The sequence below is a fragment of the Bacillus rossius genome, assembly GCF_032445375.1.
Source record: "Bacillus rossius redtenbacheri isolate Brsri chromosome 4 unlocalized genomic scaffold, Brsri_v3 Brsri_v3_scf4_2, whole genome shotgun sequence".
Lineage (NCBI taxonomy): Eukaryota > Metazoa > Arthropoda > Insecta > Phasmatodea > Bacillidae > Bacillus > Bacillus rossius.
In genome coordinates this window covers 27207875-27234791 of record NW_026962011.1, presented here as the reverse complement: position 1 = coordinate 27234791, position 26917 = coordinate 27207875, and the positions used below count along the sequence as shown (strand labels likewise).

General features: G+C 41.3%; 1 protein-coding gene across 1 annotated transcript in view; it reads right to left on the bottom strand.

Moving 5' to 3' along the window:
• Positions 1-292: 292 nt before the first annotated feature.
• The window catches only part of LOC134542233 (autophagy-related protein 2 homolog A), a 110845-nt gene continuing 84220 nt past the window's right edge, over positions 293-26917 (bottom strand). The window contains exons 25-34 of the mRNA XM_063386324.1: positions 26676-26914; positions 26097-26214; positions 24171-24284; positions 23250-23580; positions 10072-10270; positions 9367-9519; positions 7922-8043; positions 6982-7136; positions 2849-2992; positions 293-1469 (exon numbers count right to left, since the gene is read on the bottom strand). Of these exons, the coding sequence (XP_063242394.1) occupies positions 1242-1469; positions 2849-2992; positions 6982-7136; positions 7922-8043; positions 9367-9519; positions 10072-10270; positions 23250-23580; positions 24171-24284; positions 26097-26214; positions 26676-26914 (1803 nt within the window). The 3' untranslated portion in view covers positions 293-1241. The remainder of the gene's footprint in view (positions 1470-2848; positions 2993-6981; positions 7137-7921; positions 8044-9366; positions 9520-10071; positions 10271-23249; positions 23581-24170; positions 24285-26096; positions 26215-26675; positions 26915-26917) is intronic.

Here is a 26917-nt window from a genome sequence, read left to right as displayed (position 1 = left end):
GAATCCTACGAATCCTCGAATCCATAGGATTCGGTATATTCGATGAATCCAAGATTCGAAAATACCATCTCTATTAATATTAATATTATTATTTTAACAAAGGAAAAAAATATGTCAATTGAATTGCTGTTCCTCTGCAAGATGTGTGTCACTGGACACTGATAGCTTTGAGGGTGACTGGTCACAGGAATCGTCACAGGTGGTGTAAGGCTGCAAGTTGTGAGGCATAATGTAAACAAGCGCATGGTGCAGATGGACAAGTTGGGAGGTGTATGAACACAAACTGCTTCACTTTTGTGTGTTTATTCTTTATTTAATGTCAAGTAGAAAGCACACAAGAAAAATTAAAAAAAAAAAAAAAAAAACTTAACCCTACACTGCCGACAGCAATGCAACATTTTTACACCTAAAAAATATGTACATGTATAAAAATGTGCGTTAGAACAAACACAATTGCAAATTAAGTTGCTTACTTTAAAATAAAATATTGCACAATCACAGCTTTGAAAAATTTTAAACTTTTAAAATGGATGCATTACATTCCTGGCAATCGCAAGACGGAGCTCTTACAGAACACGACACAACGTACGCAGTCAGTCGAAGGACACGTCAACAGCAATCTCGCAGTGAGACACGGGCAGTCGGCAGCCGTGGACATGCATCAGGTCACTCACTACACCCACTGACTCACATGGATATGAGTAATGTGCAAGATATAATTTTTTTTTCTTTCAAAAATTCAGATTAACTTTTTTTTGTTCTCTTTTAACATTTTAATCGATTTTTAGTTGCTTTGAAGGCATGGGTGTTAACCTTGGAATAACAATTTTTTAAACATTTGGAAAATGCAGCAACCTGGAATGCAAACAATGCATCGGCGATGTCGTCTGTTTCAATCATTACGATACAACCAGAGAATGGCCAGTGAAATCTACATTTGTAGAGACCGGAAAAATTCGCGGGTTCAATGACCTCCAGGATGGACTCCAATATCCTCTACACACTCGGGCAAATGCAAACTGTTCATCGGCTGCTGACTCGTGAGTCGTCTCGACCGGGTGGTCTGTGATTCGACACTTCTATGAGTGAGGGTCTCTAATTGGCCCTCATTCCTCCAGATTAACAGTAAACCAATGGCAGAAGCAGCACTAAGGTATAATTACGTATTTGAATTTTAGCATACCACGAAATGAACCCGCAAATTTTTCAGGTCTCTATACAGTTGATGTCCAAAGCGGGCATCACTGGGCCGCGCGCCACTTGTCGACGGCCTCGCGCCGCGCGCCCGGCACCAGCTGGCTGCGCATGCCCCCCAGCACGCTGCTGGTGGCCTCCGTGGCCAGCAGGATGGGCTTCACCACGGCGGGCGGGATCTGGCGCAGCACGCCGCCCACCGCGCCGGACACCCCCTTCTGGTCGTGCTCCTCGCTGGCCACGCGCACCAGCGTCTGGGTCGTCTCGTCCAGCCCCTGCGCACCCGGCACCCCGCTCGGCCGCGCTCCTCGCGACACACAGTCCGTGCTCGGGCATCGAGCCTCAGAGACCACGGCCACCGAGGACCGTGCAAGGCCGCCAGCGAGACACGCTTCTCTCCTGCCGGCTTGCGAGATGTTAAGAAAATAGTATCATTTTTATTACTTTTTTAACTCTGATAGGTACTTTTTGTACAACTGTGCTCTCATTCAGGTATAATGGACATTATTAATTTATGATTTAGAGCATTTTCTCTGAAACGTCACAAAGATAGCATTCCCGTATTTTCACAGCACATGGATTGCACGTTTTATGCCGATTTTTGGTTTAAATAATGTAGTGTCCCCCCTTGTGCAAATTTTAGGTTTTGGGTTGAAAAAAAAAATATTATTGCAATGTAGTGTTGAAACCTGTGTTGGTTTTAATAAATATAACTCCACAAGTGAGTATAATTTGTTTAATCAAAATACTTCAGCAATAGTGTGGAACTCTGTGAGCAGCACACGTCCGCCGTGTTTTTTCGCCCGCCCGGTCATGCCGGCAAGTGATCGTCTGCTGTGCTACGTGGATGAGGAGAGGAGGAGGGGGAAATCTAAAACTAAACCAGCCACACACAGAGAGAGAGACAGAGAGAAAACAAGTGTATGTGTGCGTGTGAGGCCATGTGGCTGTGTTGACAGTTCTCCCTCACTCTCATTGATGTAAATGTTCTCTGAACTGGCACCCACAAAATTAACGTGTCTATCTTGGCAGATGTTTATGGTGCAATTGTGCTCAAAAATTATTGTTTTTGTGCGAGATATCCTACGCTTTCAGATGAATGTTCGTGACAAACTGTAGCCATCTTTGGTGTTTATAAGTGCACCTTTTATATTTATCCAGGCCCGCACAAGGCTACTGGTGACCGAGAGTGCTACTGAGGAACTGACAAAGAGTAACTTGCCATCTCTTCTTCTCCCTTCGTGACGAAGGGATGGATCAAAAAATGAAATACAATAAATGAAAATAGAAAGGAAAACAGAGTCATATGTCTTATTGTTAGATAGTGCAGACATTTTAGACCTGGGAAGGGGGCAGGGGAGAGAGAAGTGGGCTGTCTCAAACCCTCTCATAGTAAATAAAGAAGAACCGAGGGTCAACACCAGTGCTATACTTCTTACATGCTAATAAGCTGAGACAGATATGTGGTACAATTATTATTTGGGAGCAATCCTTACCGAGAGAATATTAAATTTTTTTGCCAAAAATGAAAGGTGCGAAGCATACAAGGTGCAACCCTTCTGCAGTTAAATACACTTTATTTCCAATAATCAACGGTCTTATCTCACATTCATTCTCTCGCCTTAGTCGTTTTCGTGGATTAAAGTGCACCCACCTCGCGGAACACCTGCAGCGCGTTCGCCATGCCCTCCCGGATGTCCGCCGGCTGCTGGTAGCGCCTCCGGCCCTTCACTCCCCGCGCGCGCTGCCGTGCGCTCGGTCCAGGAGACACCATGTCGTATGCCATCTCCGCCGTCAGCTGCAACACAGCACGCCGAGACTTCGTAGGCCTGTGTGAAGCATTCACTCAACCAACTGATGATCTTCTATGTATTACATTCTACTTTGCCAGGAAAATTGCTATTCTTTTTAATTGAAAATTAGAATAAGATGCGAAGGTTCATGCATGTTGTAAAGTTTTAAGCACAGGTAGTCTAAATTTCAATATTCCTCAGTTAATAATCAAAATTAGGAAATTAAGGAATTTGCACTAATTTTCACGCCAGCGCTTAAAATCGCTGCCGCATGAATACCATATTCCAACCCCCCCTCTGTCTCATCATCACCCCTTCCCCTCGTTTGCTGTGATTTCCTCTGTTAGTTGCCTGCACAGCTGCAGAGCGCTTTTGTGATGTATATATATAAGCTCTGGAGTGCTTGGACGGGCCTCGATTTTATTTATATTCTTCTGTGAGTTAGGTTACTTGATAGTCATGGAGCAGATTCCTTTATTATGTAGTCTGTTATGTAACTTTTTTTTATTTGTATGTGAGACGTGGGAGCCCGGCGAACATTCGGTATGTACGTGCTATTTGGTTACTTTAACTTTGTGACAGATGGTGACTTTATCTTTGCCAATAAAGTAAACAGTGTTATAAATTTACTTCTTCGATTTCTAAATTCATTTCAGCTTGTCACCTTGTAAATTTTACGTTTGGTTTGTGATCAGTTTTCAGGTAATTTGGTTTTCATACCATGTTCTGTCAGAGCATTTCATGCCCACTGGTCTGGATTAGGTCATTCGTAACATTTTTCTTAATGCTAGGCGAGGCTTTATTCGTTATGAATTTTGATACAGGTGTGTCTGTTAGTATTTGCCTCTTGTTGGTTGTTTCTTAATAATTGTTTTTGTAACGTTACATTTACATGTTTCTTGATGCAGTACATCCAGTCATTTGACCGTACTGATGACCTTGCTCAACTTTGTAATGTCTTTATATCGTCATGTTATAATGTTAGTGTATTTGAGTTCTTGGTTACTTACGCGTTAGTACTCTCAAGGAGATGTCAATAATGCTTAGAGCTTTTCATATTTTGGAATGTAAACTTAAGTTTCACTGTTTCTCCATCACAAAGTGTTTGGCATGTTTATGGCTAGATATCTTTCAATGGACCTTGTTATTCCTAAACCTCCCCAAATTTTAGTATTTTGTATTTTCCAGTGTAGGTGTGATTTTGAATCACGTAATCATAAAGTATGTATTATAAATGTTGGAGAATAGTTGTAAAGGAATAATTTTGTAACTTACCTATTGTCTTGGTAGCACAACTGGCTACTTGTATGCTTGGTCTAAATGTAAAAATGTAATCATGCTTGTTTCACATTTAACTTACAATTGTATTCATGTAAATATTTTTTATTGAACTTGTAACTGATAATGAAGTTATTACTTGATATACGAAAATTATTCATGAATGAATGATTGTTATAGTGGTAAGTAATGATTAGGCTGTCTCGTTCATATGGCATTTTCCTGTTATTTAATTTTGAGTACACACAGCTTCAGATTCGCTCCCTATTCCAGCATAGGTTTTTTTTTTCTTTCTTAATTTCTGCACATTTCATACTTGTTAGTGCGTAGATTGGAGGTTGCTGGGAACACTTCAACCAGCATTTAAACCCTGCACCCTTCAAATTTTTTTTTAAATTTTAACCATATGGTTCTTAAGCATAGAGTTGGTAAGGTTTGGCCAGGCCAACCACATAAATGCAGTGAAATTGTATTCACATTTGAACACAATTTATGTGGGTCACTGCACAGAAGTGTTACATTTTGCATCTACCGATTGTATTGTTTGACTGCTAAGTTGAACAGTGGGTGGGGCAATGCTGCAAAAACAATGTACTTCCTGGGTACAAAACAAAACCAAATAAAATAAAACTCTAATGTCTCACAAGGGCTTTTTAGGTTGATCATCTATGATCACTAACACAACCTGGTATTGATCATGTGAATATTTTCATCAGTTTCAGAAGTCTACTATGACTGATTTTTTAGATTGATTTCTGAGGGAATGACAATTAATTGGCTTGAATCTGACTTTTACAAAATACTTTATAACACATTAGTTTTAGTACCTAAGGTGGTCCATAGTTCACTAACCTTTTTAATTTCTCTTCCTACACTAACAAGAAAACCCTGATTTGCCAGTGCGAGTGTGGACCTGATTCATCTGGAAATGCAGACATGGGCTTATCACCATATCACCCATGCATGTGTTATCGACATCGCTTGACACTACTTACGCTTCTGGGTGGAACCGGATCACTGGCGTCACAATAAATTGGGGCTGCCTTTTAAGAATTGGTCCACTTGGACAAGGGACAGCTATTAGCCCAGACTTGGTGGTGTTACCTTGGCCGGGCGTCCCCAGCGAGAGGGAAACTTGGTAGTGGCTGTCGGGGTGCTCTTATGGACCGGGGACGTGTCTCCCGAGGGCTGGTGCAGGGAAGAAGGCTGAGTGCAGACCAGGAACAGTCATGCCCTGCTGCTGCGTGGTCTCCAGCTCTCTCGTGGACTCACGGGGGCCTTGTCTGGGGAATCTGCCTCTACAGGGGTGAAACTCAGGAATGCCTGAAGATGAATGTGATAAAGGTTCCAGAAGTGGGCCTGAGTGATTTCTTGCCCCTGTTTCAGTGCGAAAATGGTATTGGTGTGCAAACACTCACTCATACATTCGCCTGGGCCAATGGTTCCCTCCTCATGGAACTAGTGCAGGTGTAGATGTCATACAGGGAAGGGCTTCCCTTTGTCTCCCTGGTCATGCAATGAGCACTCAAGATTTTCATAACCTTAGTTTATTCACAGGCTGCACAGGCATGAGGTGACAACCTCCCTTCTTACACACTGGTCTGGAACCAACACACTTCCCCATATAATACAGCCTGTAGCTAGGTGGGTCCTAAGTCTGACTATAGTCTCTTGTCACTACCCTCCTGACACTCTTGGCTCGCTACTACAGCTGGGGCCAAATACTTGGGTCACAACTTGGCTCGTGCAAACTCTTGATACTCTACGTGCTGGACGCTGTCACGGGTGGTCAGAAGTCTGTCCTGATGACTCGGTTGCTGGAACTGGGAGTGGCACGGTGTACTAGCGTGGCTATCTTGTGGTGTCTCCCAGACACCAGGTGGCTCTGTAGGGCCCAGAATCGGTGGGTTTCTTGGTACAGCCGGCCACTTCTGGGAACTCCAGGCCACTGTGCTGCTGTGCGCACTCGGCCTGCCTGGTGGGGGAGGGGTGGGCGGGGGTAGCAGCCGGTAGGGTGGGCTCGGGATGTTTTGTTGCCCTCAGCGTGGAGATGTAGGCCGCACTGACCACTCGATGTGGAAGGTCGCAGCGCTGATTATCGAGAACGCCTGGCACCCCCCACGTGCCAGACCACTAAGCATGATCTGTCTGAGTTATAAGTTCGCTGCATATTTCCATGACAGGGTGGAAATAGAGGAATCAAGTCGATTCGGGTACACCTTGTGCAGAGAGGCTGTAGCCTTGTTGAAGTGTTAAACGTGCAAATAAATAGAGTAAACCAGCATTCCCGAGAGTGTTCTCCCTATCAGGCGATAAAGGAGGGTCCCTACTGCCTACCACTAGCCACTTCCAGAGACTGCTTCCAAAGGTACGAGAGTCAGAGAGTGAGTATTCATCAACCCACAATGTTCTCCTAGAGATGGGACAAGAAAGCTCCTAAGTCAGCCATCAAAATGCCAACTGTTACCACCTCGCAACCACCTCAAGAGAGAAAACTACATAGAAGAAGAGTCCCTGACTGAGGCCACGTGGTGTACATCAGGGCCCGGGACAGAGCAGCAGCACGGAGGAGCACAACCTCTCCTGGCTATCCATCGCTGCTGATCCGAGTTGAACCTCTTTCATCTCACAACCCCAGGGAACCCCTCGCAGATATCAACCGGGCAGAACTGCACCAACAAGGCACAGCAGCAGCACTCTCGGAGAGGCACGGTACCTGTATGGCGTGCACGAGGCGACTCGTCAGCTCGATGGCTGCCATTGCGGTGGACGTGGTGAAGGAGCTCGCCCCGCGCTGCAGGCCACGCACAATGCGCCCGTCCTTCTGGTACTGCTCGATGGGCAGCCAGAACAGGTCGCGCAGCCCTTGGACTGCAACAAGCCGTGCCGAGCTGCACCTCACCAACACCCTCCGCTGCAGAGTCAGTGCTGGAGGCACTCAGCACACGCATGCATCCCTCGCTCAGAGAGCCAGCTCAGTCTGTGGTGCTACACACATGGTTTACGAGTGTGTACCGGCTGTTTGAGGTCAGTAGCACATGGAGAGGAGGACATTGTTACTACTCATAATGACTCCATATAAATGACATACCTGAATGGGTTGAAAATAGCCTACTCTAACCTAAGATTTGTGAGTAGGAAAGCACTAAATTAATTTTTGAATTTTTTTTTATTACATTTGTCTTAGTAATTATAGAAACTTTTCCCAACACAATACTTGCAATGTACTTGCAAACCCAAACAATTTGCTTTGTGAGACTGTCCTCTACACAGTAATTATCCAGTAATGTGATGAAAGATTGTGACAGTTTTATGATACTTTTCATTCATCAGGAATATAACTCAGATCCAAATACAAGTTATTGGGGTCGAAAAAGAGTAATTAATGACCTTCTTCAAAGAATGCTTAAAAAAAAAAAAAACTTCTGAGACCCAAAATATTGTTACCAGTTTTCATTATATTTAAAATAAAGTCAAGTCAATGGTATTTTTACAAAACTGTATCTTATTGCAGTGCAAAAACAAAAAGTCACAAACCTTAAAGTTTTGAAGTGGTCACACTTCTGTATTCTGTAACAATTATTTTACAAAATGTTACCGCAGAATAAATATGGACAAAGGAAGGAGATGGAAAGGCATCAGTAACGTGGACTCACAGAGCTGCACGAGCGCGTGCATGGGCCCCACGCCTCCCAGCAGGCTCGGCAGCTGGTTCTTCTTGATGTCCTGCAGCCACTCGGCCAGCGCGAAGCTCCCGAGCTTGTTTATTCCCAGCAGCCTGCGGGACAAACCACGCTGTCATTCTGTGTCACGAGAATCATACGTCTGATTTGTTTGTAACCTATCAGTCGCAAAATATAACACCATCTTGCAGAATGAGCACAGTGAATTGGATTCATATTAAATAACTAGCACTGGGCTGAAAATGTATTTCATGAGTGTTGACTGTATTCAATGTGTTTTTGTACTACTTTCCAAAATTGGACATCCCTATATTTTATATAGAAGTTTATTGTGATTTAAATGAACAATATATACCCTGTTTAACAGTCCAGACCTCCGGCTAGCTCAAATTGGTCTGACTATTACATACATAAACCCTTGATATAATGCTATGGGTTCCAAAACAATGAATTAATTTTTCTGTTTTTTTTATTTCTTCTTAACGAAAATACATAACTTACAATGGCTGACATCTTATGACCATAAAAAAAAATGTACAGGGTGAAAAAATAAAATCTAGCAGAAAACAGTAATTCACTTGCTCAACCAACAAGTGTTGGTCACTCAAGAAATAAATGAAAGATATGTTCAATGTTGCTAATTAAAAAAATGCAATGAAACTCCCATGGTCGCTTGTACTCATGGTACAAATGTCTTCTCAGCATGGCCACAGATTTACAAAAAAAAAGCCCCACTCAGGCCTACACTGCCTGAGGTCAAACCTTCTTAGTAGAAAAAATGTCAGAAAAAATGTTCTACAGTCTGAACTACATGCTCAGGCTGCTGGTCCTCCAAAGCCTCAATTACAAAACCAGCCATAAAGGACGCTGAGGTGCAGCAACGTTTCCAAGTGAAATGCTGTGCTGAAGAAGAGAGAATCTTTCATGTGGAGTCGCAGAGCAAGTTGTACGGGTGTCTCGGCTAATGTTCGAGAACATTAGGGGTGGCTAACTTGTGGATGACAAGGGTCAGAGAGTTGGCAAGTGATCCAGGAGTCAGAGCAAGCTCGAGACACACTCCGGCGGGATGGTGAGCTGCTAGGAGCCTCATCACTAGAGACCCGTGAATTTTGCGGATTCAATGACCTCCAGGATAGACTCCAATATCCTCTACACACTCGGGCAAATGCCAACTGTTCAATGGCTGTTGACTTGTGAGTCGTCTCGACTAGGTGGCCTGTGATTCAACATTTCTATGAGTGTGGGTCTCTAATTGGTCCTCAGTCCTCCCAGATTAACAGAGAACCAATGACAGAAGCAGCACTAAGGTATAATTATTTGAATTTTAGCATAACACGAAATGAATCCGCGAAATTCACGGGTCTCTACTCATCACTGCAACTCAGACTGCACAGCCCACGTGCTGACACGAGGCTCACCCGTGGCGGTGACAGATGCGCTTGAGGCGCAGCTCCGAGCAGTTGAGCTGCGCCAGTCCGAGCAGCAAGCCGGCCAGCGGTCCGTGCGCCATGTCCACTCTCTTGCCGTGGTAGTCCAGTCGCACAGGCACCTCCGGCGAGAACACGAAGCTCCTGCAACGCCAGTGCCTCGGTGCTGCCAACCCCGGCCACAAACACTCTGCCAAACTTCTGTAATGTAGTTTATATTTGTAAATTTTTGTGCCAATACTTAAAAAAATTTATCTTATTCTTGGAATTGCTTCCTAATTATCTTTTGAGTTTTGAATCCATTTCTAAAGATGATAAAATAATGTAATTGCACGAGATACTGCCTGTCACCTACAGCTGCCGCACTTGCCCGTGCAGGGATGAGGACGGACGTGCAAACATCTGCCGCTGCCTTTACAACACACACTGGTTGTCCAAAATATCATGATGATGCTTCCTGAAGTACAGATCACGGAAAAAAACTTTTTCTTTCCTTTATTTATTGAATATAAAACATATTTGAAGTTCTCATTCACCAGGATGAATGATACTGTTAGCTTAGTAATAACTCCTAGGTACATAGCATGTTATCTGCCTAATACTGTTTACACAATCAGTATAACTGCGGCATCCACATATACACACGCTCCGGGAGCCCCTGGTTCAGAACCGAGCAGCTGCGATGCGGTCACGTACCGGAAGTAGACAGGCGGCTGCGGAGGCATGTCGGCGGAGCGCGGGGCCCAGGTGGGGGGCGGCGTCCTGCCGGACTCCTCCTCCAGCAGGATCAACAGGGATTCAGGCTCAGGGGCAGGCTCCGCCTCTCGCCCCTCCACGTTCACCAACATGACGGGCGGCTGGTGTGTGGGGGTGCCCTGCTGGCTGCCCGCTCGCTCTGCGCACACACAGCACGCTCACAACCTGCTCCCTCCAGTCTGCCTGCGACAGAGGTGTGCCCCACCACTACACTGCTGTAGTCACTTCCTCGCGGCCGTGTTGCCCCTGGGACGCCGCCTGTTAGCGCACACAGCACGCTCACAACCTGCTCCCTCCAGCCTGCCTGTGACAGGTGTGCCCCACCACTACACTGCTGTAGTCACTTCCTCGTGGCCGTGTTGCCACTGGGATGCCGCCTGTTCTCTCTCATAACATTCCCTCCCCTCATAAAACCTTTCTCGTGAGATACTCAACATCCTCCAACTTCTTACTGCCTGTGACGAAAGCCAAAACACCACCCAGTTTGTATAGTCCATTCCCAGTAAAAATATAATTTTTTAGGCCCATGCAACAGCTGTTTTTACTGTTAATAAATACTGTGTAAGATATTACATCAAATCTTAAATTAAATTTTCACAGTAGTATTTCTGCTGGAAAAAAAAAAAAAAAACTTCTAAACTCCTTGGATTGAAAAATTAAGCAGTGCCGTAAAAATATTATTTTTACCACAAATGAACTATTCTCACCTTTCCCTCAGCATTCAAAAATTTCCGGCACGTGACACATTGCAATCGTGTGCAGTGAGAGAGAGAGAAAAAAAAAATTGAATAGAGACTTCCACCCCTACGGCTAAATGCCGGCATACCATAGTCATTTCAAACACACATTGCATTCTTCACATCTGCTAGGGAGGTTTGCCAGTAAACAGCACTCAAAAAAGGTGTACGTGATGCTGTTTGTAGGCACGGAATGTAGTTTTAAATTGAGCTATGAACAGTGCTCAAAAACAAAATGGCTTAAGTAAGTAGTTTGAAGGCACGATGAGCAGTTTTTTTTAACTAAGATATTTTCAAACTTGCTAGTCAAAAATTCACTGGTTTCTCGCAATGAAATGTACAGTATGTTTTAATAAATGTGTTTGTCACTACGTACAGCACAGGCTTTTTTTTTTTTTAGCTACAAAAGCCTGTGACCACTTTTAAGAAACAGTATAGGTGTACACTGAACTACGTATGTGCTTCTTCCTCATGATTCTGGTAATCCACATGCATACATGAACATTTTTAATGCTGAGCTGTTAAAGATTAACTTACAAAGCTGATAAGTGGAAGCAAATAGAAATGTAAAGCATGAAATTCTTGCAGCTTATCAACAAGGCCCAGGGCAAGTGTTGACTAACCATTAGTACTTCTGTTGCTCTTTTCACTCCTCCCTTATCACTACGCAAGGACTGGTTACTGGCGTGTCTTTGGGTCGAATTAATAAAAGAAGGGAGGAGAAAAGTATCAGTGGTAGGAAAATAAGCAGGGAAAGGAGGCCGAATATGTGGTTAGCTTTTTCTATTTTACGTGAGAAATGTCTAAAATATGTATGCCTATAAAAATATGAGTAATTATTAGAGACCCCGAAAAATGGTGAAGCGCGAAATTCACGAAATAACGCGAAAATTTGATACTTTAAACGAATTTTGCGACTTTCCTTTGATTTTGACATAGTCGCGAAATTCACGAATTTTCGCGCGAAATTCACGAATTTTCGCACAAAATAATGTCCTTATGTCGTAAGTTCTATTTATTTACTCCATCATAAACATAGGCGTGAAATAAACATAGACTGAAAGACTAGTGCCGTGATATTATCTTCGTTTTGACACGTTAGTGAAATTCACGTATTTTTATTACTCTGTTTACAAACAGTAAATATTGCCATCGCAAATGAAAACAAAATGTAAAAATTGTCAACAATCGATATGTGCGCACTACCAACATAACAAATTGACTCCACAGTTTTCGTGTTTTGAATAATGGTCGTTTCTGCCGCAAGGCGCACTGGTGTCGATTTTTCTAACCTAATTTAATCGCATCGAGCTAAGATGGCAGTCATTTTTGCGTGCACATATCTATGAGTGTTTACAAGTACCGTCCACATTTTGTAAGTTTTGTGATACAATTGAATTTGTGGCTAAGATGCCGAAAACTTCGACAGTGTTTGATCGCGAAAGAGAGATAAAATCGGATGATTTTATATTTTTGATCAGCGGAACAAAATTATGATGTGCAAGTTCTGCAACGTGCGGGTTGATTGTACACGCAAAGACATGTGCAAAAAGCATGTGGCAAATGACACACACAAAACAAAACAAAAAAGACAATTATTTTGTCAAGCATTCTACCGTGTCTAAACAAATCTCGATAGGCGACAGCGTGAATAAAGCAAACAAGCTTTAAAGTGCAGAAAACAAGAATTTTTTTTCTGATTTTGTTAATATGATGCTGTAAGTTAACATTCTTTTGGAAAAAGCTGATCATCCAGCTATGAGGGAATGGTGTAACACCCATGTTGAAGGTTAGCCTTATTTATTTAGAAATGTTTTCCCCCTCTAATAAAAGTTCATAAGCATATGTAGGCCTACAATATTATCGATTAACTTACCTTTACTTTAAAGAAATATGCAAGTACCTCAGATTAACAAACACATAAATAGGATGGATTGCATTGTGAAATGGTGAGCACACCACAATATATTTTTGACTGATTGATTGATGGTTTGACTCTGTAATCCAGCAGTACCTAATCTAGAAAAGGTTAGGTTAGGTTTGGCTAAGAATTGTTTTGAATAAATTAGCCCATTAATATTTTCAGCGATAACCTTATAAATGCTACCTATTTATAAGTATATTGTAAGTTATGTATACATTTTAGGTGCAGGGGATTTGCCATCATCAGCCAACACTCTTAGAGAAACTTATGTCCCAAAAATTGGCCAGGCAAATAAGGAAGCAGTAAGACTATGAGGTTTTTTTTACACCGCCAATGGCATAATTTTTTCACAATTTTTTGCCGTCTCTACTGATTGCTTATTTTTACACCGATTTTTGCACCGCTTGCTAATTTTTACACCGGTTTTTTGCACCGCTTTTGTCATTTTTTTGCACCGCTTTTGTCATTTTTTTACACCGAAATGAGCCAGTTTTATTTACCATTTTCTGGGGTCCTTAGTAATTATTAGTATTAACTCCCCACATACTGTTCACAACTGGAAGTCACTATTCACACAATCGTAGGAATAACAGTGTGTATGAAAGGCTGGGACGATTACCCACATGATATGCTGTAACGTAATGTTTACTACGGGAGCGACGCAAGCATCAGGAGACCAGCCGCAGGGCAGAGGGCGGGTGGTGGGCGGGTGAGGAGGGCAGTGCGCGTGCCATGTGTCAACATGCTGCGGCCGGAGGTTACTTAATAGTGCTGGTGTTGTCATTATTAAGAACAAATACACACAAATGATACTAGATTTACTTGTTTCAAAAAGTAAAACACAATTTTTCTTTGGGGGAGGGGGTAGGGGAAGGGAAGGGGCACCCCCGAGTTTACAAAAGAAGCGATTTTACGAATGCAATCCGTGGAACAGTCTGCACACGTAAAATGGGGGTTGAAGTGTAGGTATATCAGTAGTGAAAATTTTCATGGGACATTGTTCTGAACTTCATGGAGGTGTGAGTTGTGTATTTGTTAACACGACAATTATTTGTATACAGCCACAAATGTTATCATGGCCGGTGAACTGCTAAAAAATATTGGTAGTAATATCAATACGTTTAAAATTTACTGGTCATGTGCAAGCCTCAACAAGAACAGAAAACTTTTCTGTCTCATATTGGGATTAATTAAGGGTGTCATGAATTTTTTATAATGCGCTGAAAGCTCAATTTAACGAGTGTGTTCATGAACTTAACTAACATCTGCATTTTAAGCTGTGTTTTACTGGGAAAACATCTGCACAGGACTAATGATTATGTTTTGTATTATACTATTGGGCATGGGCTATGGACAGTGCTGCCATTAGTATGTTTACATAGTACTTGTACGCACCGCAAATAATTATTAAGTTAGGTTAGTTTATGGTGGTTAAAATTTGAATCAAGAGAAAAATACCATAGAACCATGAACACATTCAAAATAAATTCAGCATTTGTTTGTTTGTGCTTAAAGATTGTACTGTATTTACCTGCAGAAGGGTCACTCCTGCATATGGATCGCATCTACAATTTGGGTCATAAAAACCCACTTTTTTGCCGTAAGGGTCACCCTTGAATACCATATCTGTCTTCACTAGAGTTCCACGGATAAAAGCAAAGTCTTTGTGTTCTGTATCTCAGTTTATCGGCACATCAGAAATACGGCATTGGTGTTGACCCTCGGTTCTCTTTCTGTTCTACTTCATTACCGTAGGAATGAGTGAGGTGCCGTTCTGGCACTCACTTCTCTCCCCCCCCATACTCCTTTACGAACCCTCCTACTAACAAACATACAAGGGAGAAGGCAATTTTTTAAAGCTGTATATCCCTTCCTGGCTATTGTATTTTTTTCAACCAGGCCTCTTCCCGAATAAAAAAAGGCAGCAAGCTATTCTTTCTTGTCAGTTACTTTTATAAAATCTAGATAGCAAGAAATTTTTGTGGGAGCTAAATGAAGAAAGAAAGAAAGAAAGAAAAATATATATATATATATATCTGCTTTGAAGAGCAGATAAGTAAATACCAAAATGACTGCAGTTTTGTCATGGAATGTTGCATTTGAAAGCTGAGAACTCTCACTAAAAAAAAAAAAAAATAATGTTGGGTTACAATTGCATCTTAAAAAATTGTCGAAATAGATACAAGAAGATTGTGTACAGTGCCAGTTCATAACGGTAAGGGAGGGAGAACCAATACACCGCTACATGGCCACACACACGGGGGCTGGTTTATTTTTATATTTTCCCCTCCTCCAGCCGAATGTCAGCCCAGCAAGTCACTTGCCAGCGCCTGCTGGGCGACTGGCGTGGTGACGGGGCAGATGAGCACGATTGCACCATTCATAGTGCTTTCCATGCACTGCTCAGATGTTTTAACTAAACTATTTTTACCTACGCATATGACATATGTATTAAAAACCAATACAAGAGAGTTATTTACATACATACTTAATGACACACAGCAATATAATATTTTTTATGTACCCAAGCTTGAATAAGCGGTCACGCTACAATTTTTGAACTAAAAATAGGCATAAAATGTGCGACCAATACACAGGTAAATACCATAAGCAATTTTAAATTGTAGACGTTCTAAATTGTTTAATTCACAATAATAAACACAGACAAGAGTGAGACAGCAGTTGCCTGGTTCAACGCCAGACTTATCGTCACACTGCTACTGAAGGAAGCCTTGAAATGCTATGAGGATGCATGCAAGGATGCAAAGAAACGGTTGTATTGGGGACTCTGCAAGCATCCTGGCAACATTAAAGGGTCTGGCAGAAAGTATTCTCGTACAAACCCTTAGTAAGTACTGTTATTGCAAAAATAAACAGGGAGGAAAAGAATAACTGGTAGATGACAAGACTGGTACCAGCAATGCTATTTGTATTACAGAAATGTCCTCGCTATAACCTAATTGGACAGAATTTGGCCCCCAAAAAATAAAAATTAACCGAAAATAGCATAAAAATTGGGTTTAAACCTGTATAATTAAAAAATAACAGGTTTTATTAACAAAATCATTTCTGTGAGCAGATGTGTGAATTCTCTTTAAAACGATACCCCACAAGTACGGATGCGATCACCGATTGCGTCAAAATAACCAGAATACCCTACCACGCCACGTAAGTATAGCATCTCATCCCGCAATCGATTACTCGGCTTGGCCCGCGGCTGACGCAGCATTGTCCTGCTATCTATCGTCAACGTGGCCTGTCTGCTGGCGGCCGTGTTGGTTCAGGATGTTGCTAACAGGTGGGGCTAGTGTAGCGCGACGATTTAATTCCTTACAAAAAAGCAGGAGTGCGGCAACGCACGTACCCCTCAACCGAAATAGTCGCTGGAAAACTATACTTTTTTCATTTAAAGAAACCTGTAAACTTTTTTTGAAAATAAATTTGGGATTAAACTCAAACCATCACCACCGCCTTCCCGGACAGATACCCCAACAACTGACCGAAACCAAAGTTACAAGAAAACTGTCCTAGCGATTCGGAAATAAATATGGTAGTGCCTACTATTTGTCAGATAGTAAAATAAATAACGTGATATGTTTGTAAACGTGTCATGACAAATAATTCCAAACAAGTTTATACATATTTGTGTATTATTAACACGATCAATTAGCAACAAGTATAAAGACGGCTCTGACTTTTTTGGCCTAACATAGTTATAAACAATGTTATTACTGTGCCCGGCAGTTATCTTGGCGTCTCTCAGCAAAGAGTGCGGGGACAGCGGAACTGGTGAAAGAAGAGGGGGTAAGCAGGTGACACGTAGCTGAGAGCCGTGTAGTGGCTGTTAGGAAAATGTCGCCCTTCAGTGTATACCCGAAAATGGAAGGCGAAGGTGGCAGCTCGCAGAGACGCGGTAAAGTGATAAATAGTGGAGAGCGGATAATAATAAAAACTGTTTATTCTATGGCATAAGTTGCTATTACTCCAAAAAAAGCGCAAAAGTGGCTTACATGGAAAGGTTAACATTGTAAGTTATATGTTCTGCATTGTTTGTACACTATGAATGCTGACAATCAAATAGTAATAATAGTAATTAATTTTAACTTAATTTTGTTTTTCGTCACCTAATACAATCAATTATCATTAGGCCTGTGCGAATATTCGAATTTTCGAATATCAAAATGAATAGTTTATTATTCGTATTCGATTCGATTTCAAATACTAACACTTCGAAAAAACGAATATTCAGTCATTTACGAAAAAGGCTGAGCGGGATCACTGAAACCGGGAAACATTTCGGGATCACGGAGTTTTCTCTCGTTGGGCGGGGGCAAAAGTTCTGCGGGATTTTCGTAATGTTTTAGAGTTATGTATGTGGACTTATTCCACTACATCTGGCCATGTAAAGCCCGTTTGAACACAGTAATTCGGAACGTAAACTAACGTATTTTATGCAGAAGAATGTCGTCAGATCGTTTAAAATAGATTTGAACTGTCAGCATCCTGATAAAGATAAATACGTGTCTGTAAAATCCACACAACAGGGGTGTTATAGGAGGCAGTTTTCAGATTAGAGGGTGAAACATGTTTTGTCGGCACTGTAATTTTGTTCCGAACGTGACGGCGAAGAGAAAAAATTGTACAGACCATGTGGAAAACATCTGGCCGCATACTCACAGCAAAGACTCCAAAAGCCTAACATGCTACGTTAATGTTTTTCAATAGGATAATACACAGTAAACGACCGGACGGAGGCGGCAACCGCCCCCCCCCCCCCACTTCATACCCTTCCCACCCTTCCCAAATTCCTCGCGTAGTAACAGCTCAGGCAATTATCCTGTCCCGCACGTCAAAAAAACAAAAAAAAAACTCTTGCCAAGAACTTACTTAAAAGCTTTCGATCACGTTACATGGTGTACCAAGATTGTGAAGTAAATGTGTTTTCTATGATGGTAGATCCACGGTTCAAAGATTCACTAATTGAGGATAAAAATTAAACAAAATATGGGTTGAAAATTTGTGCAGGGAGGTATGTAAGCTGTGTAAGCTGAACACAGTAGCTGAAACTATAACTGAGACAAGTGAGGCTACAAGTGAAATGCCTATTAAGAAGTCATCTCTGTGGGCCTACGTGAAACCTTCAACAGCAGCTCAGTCTACTCTTGCAAGCTACGAAGAAACTATCCAAGGAGAAGTAAACGAATATCTGACAGCACCATTAATCCCAAAGAATGAAAATCCTCTCAGTTTCTGGTCAAAGAAGGGGCGCACTTGTTTCTGAAACATAGCTGTGGTAGCAAGAAAGTACTTGCCTATACCTGCCACACAAGTGTGCAGTGAGAGACTTTTCTCAACAGCTGGCAACATTGTGACGTGTAGAAGAGAGAGTCTACTCCCCGAAAATGTAGAGCAGCTTGTGTTTCTCCACAAAAATTTAAATTAGCTAATACAGTAAAACACCGTTTTAACGAACTTCATTAGAGCGAACAATTCATTACTACGAACTATGCCTTTGGTCCCGTCAGACGTCCATATAACATAACGTAAAAAAATTTCACTAGTACAAATTTTCTCGTTCAAATTTTTTAAATATTCTATAAATATTCATTTGTACGAACACTTTTCTGCCCGGCACGGTAAACGACAAACGGATAAAATCGTCGCCATTCACCCACACACTGCCATCTTATTTATTTTGATACGCGCCATAGATGACTGCAATGGACTAGTGTTGAAATTAATGCACAAAACTAGTGTAGCGACTAAAGCGCTGCATTGTGGTGTTCGCTGACATTACTCTTTGTTCTATGCTCGCACGTGTTTAACCGATGCGAAGTGCTACATCATAAAGTATTGTTACATACACATCTCTGGTCGTTTTCTTGTTTATTGTTTGAGAAACGTGCGGTAGCCCACAACTCACATAGTTTCGGTTCCCTAGCACGTTCGTGCAACTTCGGATTTCTCTCAAAAATTGAAATTATAAAAATCGAAGGGTTGTGTTAGGTTAGTCACAACATGCTTGATCTTCTGATTTAGTGGCTGAAGTGGCGTTAATACCAAAACGCAAAACTTCGGAAATCTTCGCAAATTCTTGCAGGGAACCGAAACTACGTGAGTTGTAGGCTTCCCAGAAACGTGGCTATACTACATGTATAACTTATTTTTACATGTGTAGGGTGCATTGGTTTTTATAGTTTAAAAAACCGTACTACTGAACATGTCTTCTAGGAAACGACTTGAAATGTTAAAAGCAGTAGATAAAGAAAATAAAAAGACTGATGTGGCTAAAAAGTTAGGTATCTCCAAATCAACATTATCCACAATTCTCACCCAGCGATCCAGTTTGGAAGACAATAAAATGTAAAAAAAAAATTCCTAACTTTTAAATTTTATATTTTTGATTTATTACAGCATTTTTGCAAACAGCTTGTCTTGATTCCAAAGGTAGGCTTACTGCTTTGGCAAACAACTTACCTACGTATTTCTGTATTGTACATATACATACTAGTATGTATGTATGTATGTATGTAGTATGTATCTTGATCCCAAAGTATAGCTGTTAAAGTAATTGATGCTTGTACCACTCATATTGGTATTAGATTTTCTACTTTGTTTTTTAACAAGATCGAGTTATGTTCAAAACCCCAAAACAGGCAATCATTGTGATTTCGGTATCAAGAACTTCATTATAACAAACTGCCATAATTTTGGTCCCTTCGTGTTCTTTATAATGAAGCTCTACTGTATGTAGTGATGTGACAAGACTCTTTTTAATACGAACTAATTATAAAATTGGAGAACCTTAAAGTTTTAACTACTGTCAGTTTTTTGATTCTACATACATTGTACAGTAAGTCCTCGGTTTACGTCGGGGTTACGTTCCTGAAAACCGCGACGTAAATATAAACGACGCAAAATGAGCCATGTTTCATGCCACCGGCCGGCCACGGCCCAAGGTCGGCCGTTGGCATACAGACGTGACAAGGGGCAATTTTATCAGCAAATTACAACCCACAGCGTGGGAAACAAGTCCAACTAGTACTTCTCAGCTTTATAGAATGGTTATTTAACCAGCTGCTTTATTACCTTTATTGATTGAAATATAAAAACAGATATATAGTCGTTTGGAAGACATCTTATGAAGAAAAAATCATAAATTGCAGTGAGCTGATACTGTAGGCCTACTACAAACGCATTTAATCACGATAAAGTTAACGGCACGTTTAAAACTCCGGCCAACTCAATGATATCATAGCGACTGAAGTGTAAGTGTAGAGCTGTAGCAAACCGTATGTATTCGTTACTGAGTAACGGGTGCGGCATCTAGTAACGAGTAACGAAACGTTACACACGAATGCATTTCGTTGCTCGCATTTTTCGTATGTTTTACGCATGCGCGCGCTTATTCGTTACAAACAACGTTGTTTGTTTATTAAGAAAAGTATAATTTGGAAATTCGTCGTCCAAGTTTTTTACTGTTTATTAAAGGTATTGTGTGTGTAGACAAAGTTTTAGATTCGAACAGAAACAACGTAAGAAAGTATTTTTTTACAAATTATAAATATGTATGTTTTTGTTTTTTATTATCGCGTATTTTCACGTTTTATGTTCTTATCTTAAAAGATGAGATTTTATTGTTTCTTGGTTAACAAAAGCTGTTAATTATCAAATACTTTTAATTGTTTATATTCGATTTATTATTATTTACGCGACGTCATACTGTACGCGTACGAAATACGACTCGATTCGTTGCTGTTACATAACATAGCATGTTATGCGGTATCAGAAGTAACGAGTAACGATACGAAAGTAACGAGTACTAATTGTTATAGTAACGAATACATACGGGTACACTTTTTTTAGTTACTTTTACACCTCTACTGAAGTGCCAAGGAGTTGGACGAAAAGGGGTAGGAGAAAATGCTGTGTCGTTGCGGGAAGTAGATAACACTTCTACGTGCGAGATACGTGGGTGGCCGAGCGGGCGGGCTGGTAGTATTGCATCACCGCGCGGAGAGCAGCGGAGAGCAGGAAGCGTCCCTCATGATGTATGATAAGATAAGGCGGTGAACGTGTAGCTTACGCTACATAGCATAAATTAACTACCGAAGGAAACAAAGAATTATAAACGAATTATATACGGTGTTTTGGTTAAAATAAAGATTTACGGTCATTGTAAACGACGTTATTGTGAATCGGCGACAACTTAAATTGAAACATGAGTACTCAAACATTAGCGACGTTAATCCGAAACGACGTAAATCGGTACGACGTAAATAGAGGACTTACTGTATCAGTAAATATGACCTGTTATCATATTGTAATGTTATGTGATATAACATGTTTTATGGGATTTCAATTCTCATTCCAATTATTCGAACTCAATATTTGTATTCGAGAATAATTTGGTATTCGTATTCGAATTTGATTCGAACTAAAAAACTGATATTCGCACAGGCTTAATTATCATGGAAAGAGAACTCCACACTTACATTAAACAAATTATGTAATATATATGAGGTTTTGAAGGTTATAATATGCATTCTAAAGTGGAAGTACAATGCAAATTGTATTTATAATTATAATAAATAATCGATTAAAGGTGCATTAAAATATAAAGCCACACATACACAGGTACTTTTTAAATGCCATTAACGTTGGTAGTCAGGTGTTTCCTAAACAACTGACATGAAGTTAAAGCAGCAAATATAACATAACAAGCTCCATGTTTAGTTAAATGTAAATCCAGCGGTAAATGGCATGTTTTAGGTACGGAAACCGGAGAATGATAAGGGCTAGACTGGCTCCTGCGTCATCAACTATGAGATAGCTTTCGCGTGGATAGCTACAATTGCGTAATGTTTTGGTCGTTTGCTTTTTCTTGTAAGACTTTTTTTAAAAATAACTTTGAGAACACAATCAATTGAGAAGCATAGTTTTAAATTTATTTTACATACTAAGTGACCTAGTTTTCCAAAATAAATCATGTCTGGTTTTCACTAGTTACTGAGTTAACATTTCAATTAATTTTGGTTAGCATAATAATTAGCAGACACCGTAAGTATATTTGATGGAACAAAGTAAAACTGTGCAGGTTTAGATAATAGTTTGTTACTTTTCCTGACAGATGAGTACAAATATTCGAGCACAACCACTGCAATTAACACAATGTTACACTTACGTAGTACAAGTACAATTCATAGGATTTCTCACTTTTGGTTTGGTAACCCAGCGCTCTTAGCCAAAAGGCCTTACCGCCCTGGGGTCCCCACGGGCGTGGATACAGACTTACGTAGTGTAGGAAGTCACGCGCCGAATGTTTTCCGTGCTGCTAGTACAAACCTGGCTGCTGACCTTGACAATAGGGTATCGCTTTCTCTTCGGCCTCCCCTCCCCCCCAGACAGGACTAGGGAGCTCAGACGCCAAGATAACTGTCGGGCACAGTATTCGTTAATGAAAATGTCCCAACAAATTAATTAAGAGCATTTATATTTTTAAAAAAAGTGCGCATTGTTATGTTTAATGGCGGGAAAAAGTAGAATTTGTCTATTTTATAAATAAGAAATGCGTACAAGTATATGTATATTCAAAGGCTTGGTTTATTCGAGCCGAGCATACCTTGGCCTTGAAGCCAAGAGGAAGTTTGATAAAAGTAAAAAAGGACAGGATTCTATTTTTAAAGCCACGCACTTAGGTGGCGACTGCAAGGCTGAAGAATGTGACAGGTGTCAACGGCAAGATGTCTTGTGGTGAGCGAGAGGGGTGGAGATAAAGCAGACAAATAACCAAGGCGCAACTCACGCGATCACGCCGTAAATTACTCAAAAAGACCTCGTTATAGCCTTTTCTCTTTATTACCGTGCTCGCTATAACGGGATTCTCCTGTATTAACTACAGAGTAAATATTTAACAGAAACATAAAAGCATGTTAATAAGTTCTGTTTTGAAATGTTTTGTGTGAGACTTGTTTAAAACAACCAATATTTTTGGTTAACATCTTAATATTAGGGGTGTGAGGCTTATTCCGAAAATGTGGTAACTGGAGAGAAAATGTAGTGAATCTTATAAGTAGCCAGGATTCTAAAGCAGTGGCATAGCCAGGATTTGTGTATGGGGGGTGTTAAGAAGCATGCCCCCCCCCCCCCGTATTATTAAAGCGGGGGTCCGGTCCTCCCCCGGAAAAATTTGGATTTTAAGGTGTAAAATAGTGCTATTTTAGCAGTTTTCAGTACTTAAATTTAAATATTGTAATGGTAAAATTTTTTATTAATTTTAATATGAAATTTGTTTGAGTGATGAATAAGAAATTAATTAAAGATTTGGTGCTAAGAGGGGGTGTTTGAACCCCTAAATCCACCCCCCCCCCTGGCTTCGCCCCTGTTTTAAAGGCATATACATATATGAAATGCTTAGCTGACCGGTAGCAATGAGCGAAGACAGGTAAAGTGGTTACCGAGACGCGCGGGCACGGCCGACAACTGGCTGAAGAAGGTGACGAGGAAGAGCAGGGAGTCCTGGTCGACGTTGAGGCGCAGCGGCAGCAGGGAAACCTTGAGGGAGCACTCCTGCGCGGCCAGGCGCGGGTCTGGCCGCACGTGAACCGCCTTCACCACCAGCATGCTGGCGTGCGACTGGCGCGGGTGGGCCTCGCTCACGTACTGGTACAGCAGCTTGTTGATGCGCGACGACGCCAGGCGGTCCCGCACCTCCACTTCCCCCACCAGCAGCACCTGCCGCGACGCCTCGCGCCTGTGCTCCGGGTACACCTCGTGCTGGAACCGCACCTGCAACGTGATCGGTGCTGCGGCTTGAGTGTGCACTAGGTGACTGCCAGCAGCTGCCAGAACAGACTCACCACCTACGTGTCTTGGGTAGGACGCAGTCTCAGTACCAGCACACAGCTTACTTTTGCACAAAGAGATTTTAACATCACACTATTTTGGAAGACTACTTATAATGAAAGATTTTAAAAACATAACTGTTGAATAATGTGCTGTGATTACAAACAAACAGAATTATTAAAAAGAAAACAATAAACTCTCTATCTCTCTATATAAATAATATATATATATATAGAGAGAGAGGAGAAAAGAGAGAGAAGAAGAGAGAGAAGAAGAGAGAGAAGAGAGAGAAGAAGAGAGAGAAGAGAGAGAGAGGAGAGAGAAGAGAGAGAGAGGAGAGAGAGAAGAGAAGGAAAAGAGAGAGAGACAGATATATATTCAATTTTATTGTTTAATTTTTTGTTGAATTAGAGAGTGTGTTCAAGAATTAATTCACCAAAAACTGAAACAATAAAACTAGTCTGTACTGTAAGCAAAGATATGAAATGTATTGAACCTAGACAGGGACCTGATCACGTGGCGTGAGCACGCACCTTGTTGAGCTGAAGCTCCATGAGCACGTCGTGCTGGCGGCACGGCCCGCCGCGGCTCTGCCACGCGCCTGCCTCCACCCGGCCGCCGGCCGAGCGCCGAGTCTCCAACCGCACCTGCAACAGTGTCACTGCAGTCCGCTGCCAACGAGGCAGAACAGTCCCGAACTTGGGAGGCACCCTGGTGCAACAGTGTCACTGCAGTCCGCTGCCAACCAGGAAGAGCAGTCCCGAACTCGGGAGGCACCCATGGTCACAACAAGCCAGACAGGTGAAACTTTATTACAAAATATTTTTTGATGAACTGGTCAATGTTTCATACTTAAAACACACACAAACACACACACAAACAAAACATACACACACAAACAAACACAAATTCTAATGAGAATCAGAAACAAGAATGAAAAGAATGAACATTCAAACTTACTACTTCTGTTCTTTGATTGTAAATACTGAATCCATCAAAACCCAGTACAAACCTTGTATAAAACCTGTAAGTAAAAAAAAAATTGAATGGAGTGAATTCTGTGTTACGGAGTGGTTCTTTGTAATTCTAGCTACCGTGGTGTGTATTTTTTGCACCAAGTGGATTACAATTTTTAACAGAGTTTTCTTTTATGATCACTGTACCAAACTGATATTTAAATTGATAAGGTTCATGTATAAAATACTAAAATTAATTATCTTATTAAGTAATTAAAATATTGGTGGCCACTGGTGGGCATACCAACGGTTAGTCGCATGTATCTACTCGAAAAACATGTAAAAGCATTTCAGGAGAACAGAGTCCTGTTGTCTTAGGTTTATAGTCAGACATTTTTTACCTGATTTCTACAAGTTCCTTAGCCACATTTCGAACGCTGGCTGTTTTACGGACAAGTATAAAGCTTTTAGCATTTTCCTGACAATTCTAATACCTTTGTACTCTCTTCTCAGTAAAATTAGGTTGATAAAGCAGTTATTATGTCTCTGATCAACCATGTTAAATCAGTCTTTTTCTGTATTAGTTATCTGTTATCTCTCAATTTATGTCGTTAAATTCAGTTGAAAATAAAAACCCTGTACATAAATTTACCTAAAAAAACTTAATGATAAATTTTTCCAGTCCAATGGAAAACAAGTGTCTGTATTTCCAGGCTAGTCTGTAAAGACGGAGTAGCGCCATGTGTGACCCTTTGGACTTAATTAACATTAGACTTAAATAACAAATAAGTATTTTTAATTCAGTATAAATACTTGCAAATTATTATTGAGAGCTAAAAGGGTTTTATTATGTTATTTGTTCCTTCACGTAATTGTTTAACACCTAGTGGTAATTCCCAAGCTTCCTGTCACCAAGACACCCTGACCACTGCCCAGTCTTTCTTGATTGCCACCTGGAGTTTTCTTTATGTTCGAGGCCTATGCCGGGTGGCAGACTGCTTTACCTAACAATCCGAGTTCCTAAAGGACCTTTTGAACGTAATGACGCGACTCATATTCTAGGCCAGGTCACGTGGTACCCTGGTCCGCAAATAAGCCGGAGGAACTGCCGTTGGCATTATTACAGTTTAGTTACTTATGGATTCCTTGTTAAGTGTTCTCTTAATTGATTATTTGTGTAAATAAAAACCCTGATCAACAAAACATACTTTGTTTACTGACCTTGTCAGAGGGAATCGGGAGGGAAAAAACACACAAGCTAGTCTAGCCTTGCCGTGCTGTTAGCGTGTGCCACACGCACGTCAAGCACACCCATAAGCCTGGTATGACCACGTCACAGTTTCAATCCAGGTTGCAAATCCAAGTAATGTCTCAAAAGGTAATTATTTAATGATCAAAGACTATGTGAATTGTAAATAATGTGGGCAATTTGATTGATTGTTAAAATGAATTTACAAGCCACTGAGACAACGCTATCATCCACACTAATGCAGAGCATCTCACCTCTGACGGGGTGGTCTTGCTGAATGTGACACAGCCTCCGAATCCAGAGACGTGCGTGTCACTTGGCGAGCGCTGAAGGTGCAAGTTGTTGAATGGCGGAGAGGATGGACAGCTATTTCTGCACAATTACGTACGTGTTAAATACCACAGAAAATATTTTCAAATGCATACAAATATACACTGAATCTCAGTATACTGAATACACAGATATTAAAACTAACAAAAGAAACCTTTTTGAAATCAGTAATGTTATTACAATAAATTAAACAAATAATAACAACAGAATATTGAGCACAGCGCATGATGGTTACTGAGTAAATACAGAACATCTTATATACACTAATATAACACTTTATTTGATACAATAAATAATAATTTGTTTGTTCAAAGTTATACATAGCAACAGCAAAGTTCAATGGTCAACTATAAGGAACGGTATTGCAGTTTTTCACTTATCTCCGAACTTAACAGAGTTTAAATTCCAGTAGTGTAAAAATTTAAAATTTAAGTAATTCTGATGGATGTACGACATTATTCAAACACTGAACAGGCAGAGAGGTCACATGGACGCAGACTCACGTGCCGGGGCGGGGCTTGTCCTCCACGCACACCTTCTTGGGCGCGCGTGAGAAGTCCGAGCCACCGTACATGTGCCACACGAGCGTCATCTCGCGCAGCGTGTAGCGCAGCACGGGCGGGGGGTAGTGCCGCGGGGCCTGCAGCAGATCCGTCTTGCCCGCCGGCGTGAAGAAGTGGTTGTCCACGATCCGCACCGGCTCCGAGCCCAGCGCGCGCACCTCCGGCAACCCGTTCTTCCTCTG